General features: G+C 41.0%; 1 protein-coding gene across 4 annotated transcripts in view; it reads left to right on the top strand.

Annotated features, from left to right (window-relative positions):
- LOC137186526 (unconventional myosin-VIIa-like) overlaps window positions 1-11,077 on the top strand; it is a 70,724-nt gene that overhangs the window by 41,019 nt on the left and 18,628 nt on the right. For all 4 annotated transcript variants that reach the window (XM_067595520.1, XM_067595523.1, XM_067595521.1 and 1 more), the window contains 11 exons: window positions 1,799-1,893; window positions 3,215-3,299; window positions 3,414-3,632; window positions 4,612-4,719; window positions 5,656-5,865; window positions 7,036-7,242; window positions 7,348-7,524; window positions 8,794-8,889; window positions 8,987-9,114; window positions 9,808-9,934; window positions 10,090-10,209. In XM_067595520.1, the coding sequence (XP_067451621.1) occupies window positions 1,799-1,893; window positions 3,215-3,299; window positions 3,414-3,632; window positions 4,612-4,719; window positions 5,656-5,865; window positions 7,036-7,242; window positions 7,348-7,524; window positions 8,794-8,889; window positions 8,987-9,114; window positions 9,808-9,934; window positions 10,090-10,209 (1,572 nt within the window). The remainder of the gene's footprint in view (window positions 1-1,798; window positions 1,894-3,214; window positions 3,300-3,413; window positions 3,633-4,611; window positions 4,720-5,655; window positions 5,866-7,035; window positions 7,243-7,347; window positions 7,525-8,793; window positions 8,890-8,986; window positions 9,115-9,807; window positions 9,935-10,089; window positions 10,210-11,077) is intronic.

Genomic DNA, 11,077 nt, shown 5'->3' with positions numbered 1-11,077 from the left:
GTGTTTATCAATGTGCACTGTTCCTGTTAAATAAACCAGTGTCAGTAGTTTTAGAAAGACGAGTCACTTAAGTCACTCTGTTGTTACCTGAGTCTATAAGTCTCCAAAAAATATATCAATGTATGTTAAAATAATAATCTTGAAGATTTTCATTTAAATAAATGTCTGTTAAGTCACTTCTATCTATCGCTGAATGAGTTAACACAATGTTGATGGAGCCTGTGGTTCACTGATGAAAGCATTTGCAGTATTATGAGTATTTCAAACTGGATGTCTGTGTCGACGTTCCCGGGAAAAATCACAAGCGACGCACAGTTAGTGATCAGGCAGTGTTACGCCTACAGAGTGGAAGCTCACTGAAGGGGTGACACACTTTAGGAAAATAATTTATTCTGAAAGAACACATTAACACTGTGTGAGTCGGCTGATCTTCAGTGGATTTACTCTTTTCACGTTAACTGCCGACTTAAATTAGTCGGAACAATACGACAACAATGCAAAACAATAACAATATAATATAAAAATTCAATATTTCAAAATACAGTAATCATGTATAAACTAGCTATTTCCATTTAAAATCAATAGGCTAACAGAATCACTATATATATATATATATATATATATATATATATATATATATAATATACATGAAGTAGGCTATAAAAATGATCAATTCTATAACAGAGCATTGAAAGTGCTTTATCAGTCTATTATCTACAATTATTTACAATTCTTATCACTTCAGGTATAAAACAATTATCTCATTCTCGCATAACTTCACTGATGAAAGCATTTGCAGTATTATGAGTGTCGACATTCCCGGGAAACATCACAAGCGAGTGCACAGTTAGTGATGTGTTTTCCATCAGCCGGCAGCGGTTGGTCCGTCAGAGACGGCGGAGGCGGAGCTAACGCAACAGACTCGCTCTTCAACTCTCTTGTGTGTGAAGTGACGTTCTGTTTTTTTTCCGGCCTGACGTCACACAGGCGACTCTGATTGGATCTCTGGAGACATTCATGGAAGTGAGGTCAAAAAACACGCCTGTAGTTACCAGTTATCACCACAGGTGGCGCCAAACAGAAGAGATTGTTACTTTAAGATCAATTCTCTGGAAAGGACGAATCGGGTTCGGGGTGAAATGTCAAACTGGTGAACAGAATCTATAGCACCTGAATTAATAAAGCTCTTCTTCTTCTCTCACAGCCAGACTGTTTTAAATTGATTAGTCAGATATATTTTCACACAAATCTCTTGGCTCATCTGGATTTAAGGCTAACCTCTGTCAGACGTAACTGCTTAGCTGGACAGGAAGCAGAACAGGAAGGAGAAAGTGCAGGGGGGGGGGGGGGTGAAAGGAAGGGGCAGCACCCACACTTCCCTTACAGGACGCGGTCAGATCAGCCAGAGGGCAGATGGACGGATCACATGAGCAAGAGGCAGAAGAAGTTTTTTTTGGGCGTTTATGCAAACTGGAAATCTGCCAGATTAAAGCTTGCAGAGGGAAAAAGTGCTGTAACTGTAGCTTTGAGTTTCCTGTGTCCTCACTTCAGGATGACAAAGATAAACCAGCTTCAGTTTTAGGAGATATTTTAGCAGATATTCACATTTTCAGCCCAACTAGAGGCTTGAATCCAGGGATGTCAGTCCATATATTGCTGTGAAATCTGGTACAAACACACATGTGTAACCCTCAGGATGAGATGTAATAACTCTGATGATCACTTCACTTTTCTACTGTTTCTCCTTGCCCTAGTTTGTAGTTATTATTCACTAGTTCTCTCTCTCTCTGCTGTGTAGGATCATCACGACATGCTGCTGGAGATCGAGAGAGACAAGGCCATCACAGACAAGGTCATCCTCATCCAGAAGGTGGTCCGAGGCTTCAAGGACAGGTAATAATAATAATAATAAACTTTATTTATATAGAACCTTTCATAACATAAGATGCAGCTCAAAGTGCTTTACAGAAAAAAGATATTGAAAACAAACAAAACAGATATTTAAGAATAATAAAAGAAGGAAAAAAATACAATAAATAATTAAAAACTACAGTCATAAAAAGAGTTAAGAAGAAATCATGTTAAATAAATAAAAATCATGTTATATCATCAGGAGATGAGATAAAACAGCTGATGACAGTAAAGAGCAAATAAAAGGTTTGATTAATTAAAAGCAAGACCATAAAAATAAGTTTTGAGCTGCTTCTTGAAAATATCAACAGAGGATGTTTGTCTAATATGTGTTGGGAGTTTGTTCCAGATGGATTTATTTGATTTATTGATTAGGACAGTGTGCAGTTTTAGACATTAAAGATGCACTACAGCGGAGTTAGCTCGAAGCTAATTTGCATCCGTAGTCCCCGACAATCAAAACATACAACAGCACAACAACAAACAGTACAAAGCAAAAAAAAAACTCAAAACAAACCAAACACACAGAACGCACCATGCAAACTACAAAGCTACACACAGCAGCACATCACATACACCCACAATGTCAATTAGAAATTAATAATGTGGTCACTCAGCTGATTGGTCTTTAGTTCATGTTTTAGTTTGGCCTTGACACGAAGTGCGTAGCTGCAAAAAGCTTCCTCACCATAACTACACAAGCCAGCGTTAAGCGACCTGAGCGAACCGTTCGGAACATATTCTGACATTTTTGGGCTTTAAAAACAAGTAAAAGAATTTTAAAAGGTCGACCTCAAAGACCTGGTTTCAGTCTTTGATCACCCAGACTGTCAGTTTTAGAGCTGCAAAGATTAATCAGAGTTGATCGACAGAAAATTAATCAGCAACTATTCTGATAATTGAATAATCGTCACTTTTCAAGCAAAATTACAAATATTTATTTTCCTGCTTCTCATATGTGATGATTTTTCTTCGTCACACATGACAGTGAATTAAATATCTAAAGATTTTGGACTCATTCAGACAAAACAAGCAAACTGAAGACATCACAATGACCTTTAAGAAACTGGGAATTCAGTTATTTCACCTTTTTTTTTACATTTCATAGATAAAATAATCGTTAGTTCCAGCCGTTGTGAATTTATCCATCTGTCACTCTGAAAAAAAAAGCATTTTGATAAAACCTGGAGACCAGTTCAGTTTTCCTTCTTGGTGACGACACTTCTTGGTGTTCTGCTGTGTAAATATTCAGTAAATGTTCTTTAAAAGTATTTTTTAATGTTTTTTCATTTCCTGCCGTCAGATCTAACTTCCTGAAGATGAGGAAGTCTGCTGTGTTGATCCAGAAGACGTGGAGAGGACATCACTGTAGGAAGAACTACGGAGCTGTGAGCAAACCATTATAAACCATTATAAACCATTATAATGTGCTTGTGCTCTAATTGTGATCCATAATCTTCACATCTTTCCTCTTCTCTCTCTCTCTGTGTGTTTGCCGTCAGATGCGAGCGGGATTCTCTCGCCTCCAGGCTCTGGTTCGTTCCAGGAAGTTGTGCGCCTCGTATCACGTTGCCCGCCAGCGAATCACGCGCTTCCAGGGTCGCTGTCGGGGCTTCCTGGTGCGCCGGGCGTTCAGACACCGGCTGTGGGCCGTCATCACCATCCAGGCCTACACCAGAGGCATGATCGCCCGCCGGCTGTACAACAGGCTGAAGGGAGAGGTACAGACACACATAATATAGAGTTGTAGTGTTGTATTTTATATTTATATATTTAAATTTAAGTAATTACTTAAACTCTCAACACTCTCGCTGCTGCTTGGATTCAATACAGTTTAATTCTGATTTTGAGCTGAGAGGTTAAAACTATAATATGTAATTATTCCACATTAAAATGTCTAAAAACAACTAGACCTATGTTATATATGTTGTTGAGTTGTGTACTTACATTATCCCAAATGTTTCCAGAGAAATCTGTAATTTAATCAAAGTAATGGACCGTTTCATTTGGTCGCCTGTCGATGGCGTCATACCTCCTCTACCAAAGAGTAAACACACACAAGATGCATACGGCGGCGCTGTGTTTGTCCGCTACAATGGCGTCTACCAAAGAGTAACTTACACACATACAAGATAATACATCGGCGTTGTGGTTGTTCCACACAAACTGTTATAAATGGACTTTTATTCAGTTTTAAGCCACATTTTCATGATAAATTTAGGTGGTTTTTAACTATATCTTTTAGCCGGAAGAAGGATTTTAGTCATTGGACGTCTGGATCTTAAGTTATCAGAGAAATAAACTGGACAAACGTTAGCAGCAGCTCGGCTAACAGCCCCTCCAGGAAGTCCGGTGGTCACCAAACATCGTCGGAGAAATATTGATTTTTTATTCAGTGTTTTTACCTGTAATCTCCGGGTCCGTTTGTTCTGGAGAGGAGGAGACCTCTGCGGGTAAAAACATCCCGAACGATGAACACTGGAGTAATCCTATCCCGGTGAAGCTGGTTATTTAACGACGAAGACAACAACTCCCATGATTCCTTGCTACTTCACACCGTCATCACACTCCGTCTTTTGTTATTGTTTTGATTAAGACCCCTAGCGGCTGAAATTACATATTGTGTGTTTAACTGCCCGCTGGGGTTGAGTCTGTGATGTTTTGGTGACTAACAGCTGACTCCTCTCTGTCTTCTCTCAGTATCGACGGAGGCTGGAAGCGGAGAAGATGCGTCTGGCTGAAGAAGCCAAACTGAGAAACCAGATGTCTGCGAAGAGAGCGAAGGCCGAGGCCGAACGCAAACACCAGGTGAGAGTTCAACAAAGACTTTTAAAGACATAATACGTATGTTTATGTGCACTCAGAAAAACCAGGTTTTGTGTTGATGGGACAGTGTGTTTACAGGCACTGTGATAATCTGGTTACTGTAAACCTGCTGATACGTTACATGCAGGAGGTCACGTTTCTTTTCTACTCACCTTTTCTTTACTTTTCCTGTTGGCCACTAGAGGAAGACAAACTGTAGATTAAACTCTCAGTGGAGGAAACCAACTTATTTAGACTTGAAGAGGTTTTGTGTTGTGTTTGAATTATTGTAAACAAGAGGACACATCTTTGCTTTCACCCTCCTGCTCTGCAGTTGCATCATATTTCTGTGTGTTTGTGAAGCTCATCCACACATGTAGAAAGATGATTAGAAACATGCTGTTACTGTGTTTACATGGTTTTCTCCAGTAAACATAATATACACAAGGAGCCTGGTTTCTTGGCTATTTATACAGTAAATCAGGTTTCTAATATATTTTATATATTTAAACGTGTGTGTGATGAAAGACTGCAGGCAGTTTTATTTATATAGCACCAGATCATAATAAAAGTTATCTCACAGGGAACTTTTCACACAGAGCAGGTCTAAACTTTACTCTTTAAATTTATAGAGGCCCAACATTCCCACATGAGCAGCACTTAGTGACAGCGATGCTCGTTTTTAAAATGATTACATTTAATGTCTGACTAAAACAGAAACTTAACATAAAGTGTCCTGAACATTTGACAGTTTGTAAAATTCACACCGTTTTGTGTCGTGGTGGAAAAACTGCATTGTCCCTTCGTCTGTCTCTCACTGTGACGTCATCTGCAACAGAACAAACGTGTAAAAGTGCATGTAAACGACACGAAAGACATTATTATTATTATTATTATTATTATTATTATGACTTTATTGTTGTTATTTTTATCTTCTAGGAGCGTCTGGCTCAGCTGGCCAAAGAGGACGCTGAGCGGGAGAAGAGGGAGAAGGAGGAGGCTAGGAGGAAGAAGGAGATGGTGGAGCAGATGGAGAAGGCCCGTATGGAGCCCGTCAACGACTCCGACATGGTGGACAAGATGTTCGGCTTCCTGGGGATGTCCAGCTCTTTCCCGGGACAGGAGGGACAAGCCCCCGCCGGCTTTGAGGCGAGTCGTCAAAATGTTTCCTCTACGATATCAGAGCCACAAATCATACAGTCAGAAAAATCCTGCTGTTATAGATACATATGCTAAAGATTTGCTTAAAGTGCAAGTCTTCACAGGTGGCACTACTGCTGTCTGTTTATTTATTTATAACCAGTTTACTGTTTCAGTGTTACAGCTGTCAGCTCAAAGAAACACTTAGAGTAACTTAAAGGACCAGTGTGACGGATTTAGTGGCGTCTAGCGGTGAGGCTCCAAAAGTGAGTCAATCCCCATAGACCCCCATGTTAAAATGTCCAACTTTACAGCAGAAATAAACATGTTTACAGCCTGGTACAAACAACGGTTTTGGTCTCTGTAGCTAATTTCCTCTTTCATGACAACTGTACGGGGGGTGAATTTTTTTATAACTCACTCGTTTAAGTTTTATTAAGCCGTAAAGTTATGCATAATGAAGGACATGGCTGCTTTGAGTGACAGGTCCGCCAGCCGCTAGGTGGCTTGTTTCAGCCGTTCGGCCCGCCTCTTTGCCCATTTTTGATTGGCTGGGAGTTAGGCAGCGTCACGCACTGCCAAGATGGCGACGGCTGGAGCGGCTCACTTTGAGCTTCAAAACCGCTCTTCAGAAACCAACGAGTGACGTCACGGTAACTACGTCCATATTTTTATACAGTCTATGATGAAAACCTACGGCGCCTGTCCCTCTCTAGAGCCGCTGTGTGGTTTGTCTGTTCTGGGCTACTGTAGAAACATGGCGGCCTCTGTGGATATAAAGGCTCATTGTAAGATAACGAAAACACAATGATTCTTATTGTCAGGTGATTATACACTGAATAAAACATACTTATGAATGTTATGTTCCATTTCTGCTAGATGCCACTAAATTCTACACACTGCACCTTTAAAACATCAGAAAATGTAAATGTAAACAACATTTTTCCTGATTTCTGGAGCAGCAGCGTGCTCTTGTTTTCTTGTATAATCACATTATGTAAAAGCCACATCGTCCATATTATTGTTTCTGTGTGTCTACATATTGAAGCATTTGGTTGAAAACTGGACAATCTGAGCTTGTTACAAACCTTCAGTCCTCAGCTTGATGACTTGATGAATATTTTGACATTATCTGATGGGTTTGAGACACTAAAGTTAAACTGACTGTCTCCTCTGCAGGACCTGGAGCGGACCCACCAGGAGCTGGTGGAGGAGGATCTGGACGAGGCTCTTCCTCTGCCCGAGGACGACGAAGAGGAGGATTTGTCAGAGTACAAGTTCGCCAAGTTTGCCGCCACCTACTTCCAGGGCACCACCACGCACACCTACGTCCGACGACCTCTCAAACAGCCGCTGTTGTTCCACGACGACGAGGGAGACCAGCTGGTAGGTCACCCTTTGACCTCTGACCCCCACAACAGTCTAACCGGCTAATATTTCACCTGCTATACTGGATAAACTGGATAAACTGGTGTCCGTGTCTTAAACCAGGCTGCTCTGGCAGTGTGGATCACAGTGCTGAGGTTCATGGGAGATCTACCGGAGCCCAAGTACCACACAGCGATCAGCGACGGAAGCGAGAAGATCCCCGTCATGACCAAAATCTACGAGACGCTGGGAAAGAAGACCTATAAGAGAGAGCTGCAGGCGCTGCAGGGGGAGGGAGAGGTGAGGAAGGAGAGATAAATGATTCACTTATTGAGAGAAATAAAACGTTATTTTCTAATCGTTTCATGTTATTTACATTATAAAAGCAGAAATAAATAAACAACACGTGATTTACTGTTGAGACAGAAGGTCTCAGGTCCTGTTTACACCTGGTGTTAACATCTGATCACAAAAGGACAGCAGCTCTAAATACATATAATATAAACACACCCGAGACGCATCGAGGACGGATTGAGATCTGATCACTCAGAACACATTCAGAAGTGGTCTGGACCACATTGAAGAACGCCTACTCAGCTGACGTCCTCTATCTTCCAGCAGACTGGACACACGACCCTCCGTCCAAAACTGCTCAACTTGTCTGATAACAAGATAAACAAATTATTTTGTTTTTCATGTGAATTAAAATCCACCTCCTGTTTTTTCCTGTTTTTCTCTTCAAATCAACAGTTAGAATAGAAATTAAACCGTTAACTTATCGCTTGTCTGTCTAAAAAAATATTTCAGAAGCTAAACGTTGCTGGATAGTTTCTTCTGTCCTGTCAACTTGATAACGACAGTTTGTAGTTTTACTGCGTCGACATAATGAGTTCAGGATTTATCATCAGGACGATGCTGCTTTACTCTAAACATTATGAACCTGGACTGTCTGTGTGTAACAGCTGATCTACTGGATGTGTAGAAGAACACAGAACATTAATTAACATCAGATCCTGACGGCGTGTCGGAGACTTAAATAATGAATGAAGTTATGCTGCTGTGTCTGAATGGAGACATGCAGCTGCCAGGAGATCACTGCATCTCTCTCTGCGGGATATTTATTTATATCCTGAATATTTATCCTGTTATAAAACAAGTTGAACAAATAACAAACGAATTTGGTCCTTGAAAACGGAAATGATGTCCGTGTTTAAGTGACGTCACTCAGGACGTTAATGCCAGGTGTAAACAGACGCTTAGTTTCAGTTCCACTTCCCTTCTTTGCTTTTCTCCTTTTCATTCATTCATTACGTCCAAATCAAACATCAGTCATGCAGCAGTAAATACAAAGAAAAACAGGATGAATCTATGTTGTTTCAAACAGTTTGCATGATGTTTCTGGTTCCTCAGATGTGACGGAAACACAGACAGGACTTTTAGTTCCTGGTTTAGTTCCTCTGGTTCCTGGAACTTCTGGTTGAAAGGCAGCTGTACCTCAGGCAGGTCGTAGTGTTTATGTTTTATGTGTGTGACATCTCTGATTAGTCTGTGTTTCCTGTCTTGTCTCAGCTCCAGACGTCTCACTCCGACAGCCACAAGAAGAACAGCGTCCGACACAAACTGGTGTCCCTCACCCTGAAGAAGAAATCAAAGATCACTGAGGAGGTGAGACATAGACACAGAGAAGAAGAGGAGGGGGGGGATAAAAACTGACTTTCTGATAGTTTCATCTCTACGTGGCTTGTTGTTTGATGCATCTCAGGTCACAAAGCGCCTTAACGATGGCGAGTATGGTCTCCATGGCAACAGCATGCTGGAGGACCGACCGACATCCAACCTGGAGAAGCTTCACTTCATCATCGGCAACGGGATCCTGAGACCAGCACTGAGGTACACACACGCACACACACACACACACACACACACACACACACACACACACACACACACACATACACACACACACAGACACACGCACACACACGCACACACACGCACACACACACACACACACATACACACACACGCACACACACACACACACACACACACACACACACACACGAAGTGTCACTGGCAAAATATAGTTTCCTACATAAATATCAATGACATCAAATTATTATGTGTATCAATACATCAAAGTAACTGAATCGTCTAGATTGCAGATGATTGATGGATTTAATCATTATTATATCATTATATCTGATGATATAAAAGAGTTCTTCAGTCTGTTTGTTGTTTAAATTGAAGGATTAAATCTTCTGTTAGAGGACAGAAGTTGGTAAAACAGAAGAGATGCTGTTAGCAGGTCTGAGCATGTTACTGTAGTGAGCTACTTGTAAGCAGTGCACCACAGGTTGGTCAATAACCTTCGCACAAATTCGCAGCACGACTCTGAATAATGATTTAAAAAACAGAAACATAATCTGTCTACTGGCTCCAAAAGACCTGAGTCTACAGAGAAGATAAATGTGCTGCTGCATCTTCTTACTAATAAATTCTATATGACGAGTCAATGATAGGGAGCCTGTACCTCTAATCTGTGTGTGTGTGTGTGTGTGTGTGTGTGTGTGTGTGTGTAAGGGATGAGATCTACTGTCAGATCTGTAAGCAGCTCAGTCAGAACCCGTCTAAGAGTTCTCACGCTCGCGGCTGGATCCTCATCTCTTTATGTGTCGGCTGCTTCGCTCCGTCGGACAAGTTCGTCAAGGTCAGAGGTCATGAAATGATTCCACGTTTTAGAAATATAGCAGGAAGTGTTTTGTTTTTCTATGAGAAAGCAACAGATGTATTTGTCACTTGTTGTTGTTTTGTTTGTTTTTTGTATGTGTGGAACTTCCCTGTTTTTGTTTTTTGAACCTGTAGTATCTGAGGAACTTCATCAGCAGCGGGCCGCCGGGTTACGCTCCGTACTGTGAAGAGAGACTGAGACGAACCTTCGTCAACAGGACGAGAACTCAACCTCCGTCCTGGCTGGAGCTGCAGGTACAAACACACACACACACACACACTCACACACACACACACACACACACACACACACACACACACACTTTTTCCCTCAGTTCCTCCGTGTTAAACATCGTGTTCCTCGTTATCTGCACCATCAGTGTTACGTCGACTATCAGCAGCCTCATTTATATTAAAAGTTAGAGTTTTACAAGCATACATACAGTTGTGCTCATAAGTTTACACACCCTGGTAGAATTAGTGAAATATCGGCCATATTTTGGAAAAAATGACTGATCATGCTGAAAACTTTTGTTTTATTTAATGATAGTGGTGAAATCACCAAAATGACCCTGATCAAAAGTTTACATACTCTTGAATGTTTGACCTGATAATAAACACACACGTTGACACACAGGTTTAAATGGATATGAAGGGTAAGTTTCCACATCTGTGACTTGTTTGATTGTAATTAGTGTCTTTGTGTAAATAGTCAATGAGTTTCCCTGCACATTTCATCCAGGGCTGCTCTGACTGTACTGGATACTGAGCCAAGCAAGAGAACCTTTGAGAAAAGGGAGTTAAACTTTATAAACCAGTAAAAGGATATAAAAAGACGTGGAAAATGAAGGGTTCTGTTGATACCGAGCCACAGTCAGGTAGAACAACAAAGATTTCAGCCACAAGTGCCAGAAAAATTGCTCAGATTGCAAAGAAAAACCCGCATGCAACTTCAGCTGAAAGCTGGATGTGGGTTTTTTTAAGATGAACAATAAGGAGGTAAAAATGGGCTGCATGGTCAAGAAAAAAGCCGTTATTATGCCAACGCCACTAAACAGCCTGCCAACAATATGCACAAGCCTCAAAACTTCTGGAACAAAGTTATTTGTAGTGATCAGACCAA

The sequence above is a fragment of the Thunnus thynnus genome, chromosome 7 (genome assembly GCF_963924715.1).
Source record: "Thunnus thynnus chromosome 7, fThuThy2.1, whole genome shotgun sequence".
Lineage (NCBI taxonomy): Eukaryota > Metazoa > Chordata > Actinopteri > Scombriformes > Scombridae > Thunnus > Thunnus thynnus.
Note: the sequence above shows the minus strand (reverse complement) of the source record. Positions and strands in the feature narration are given on the sequence as shown.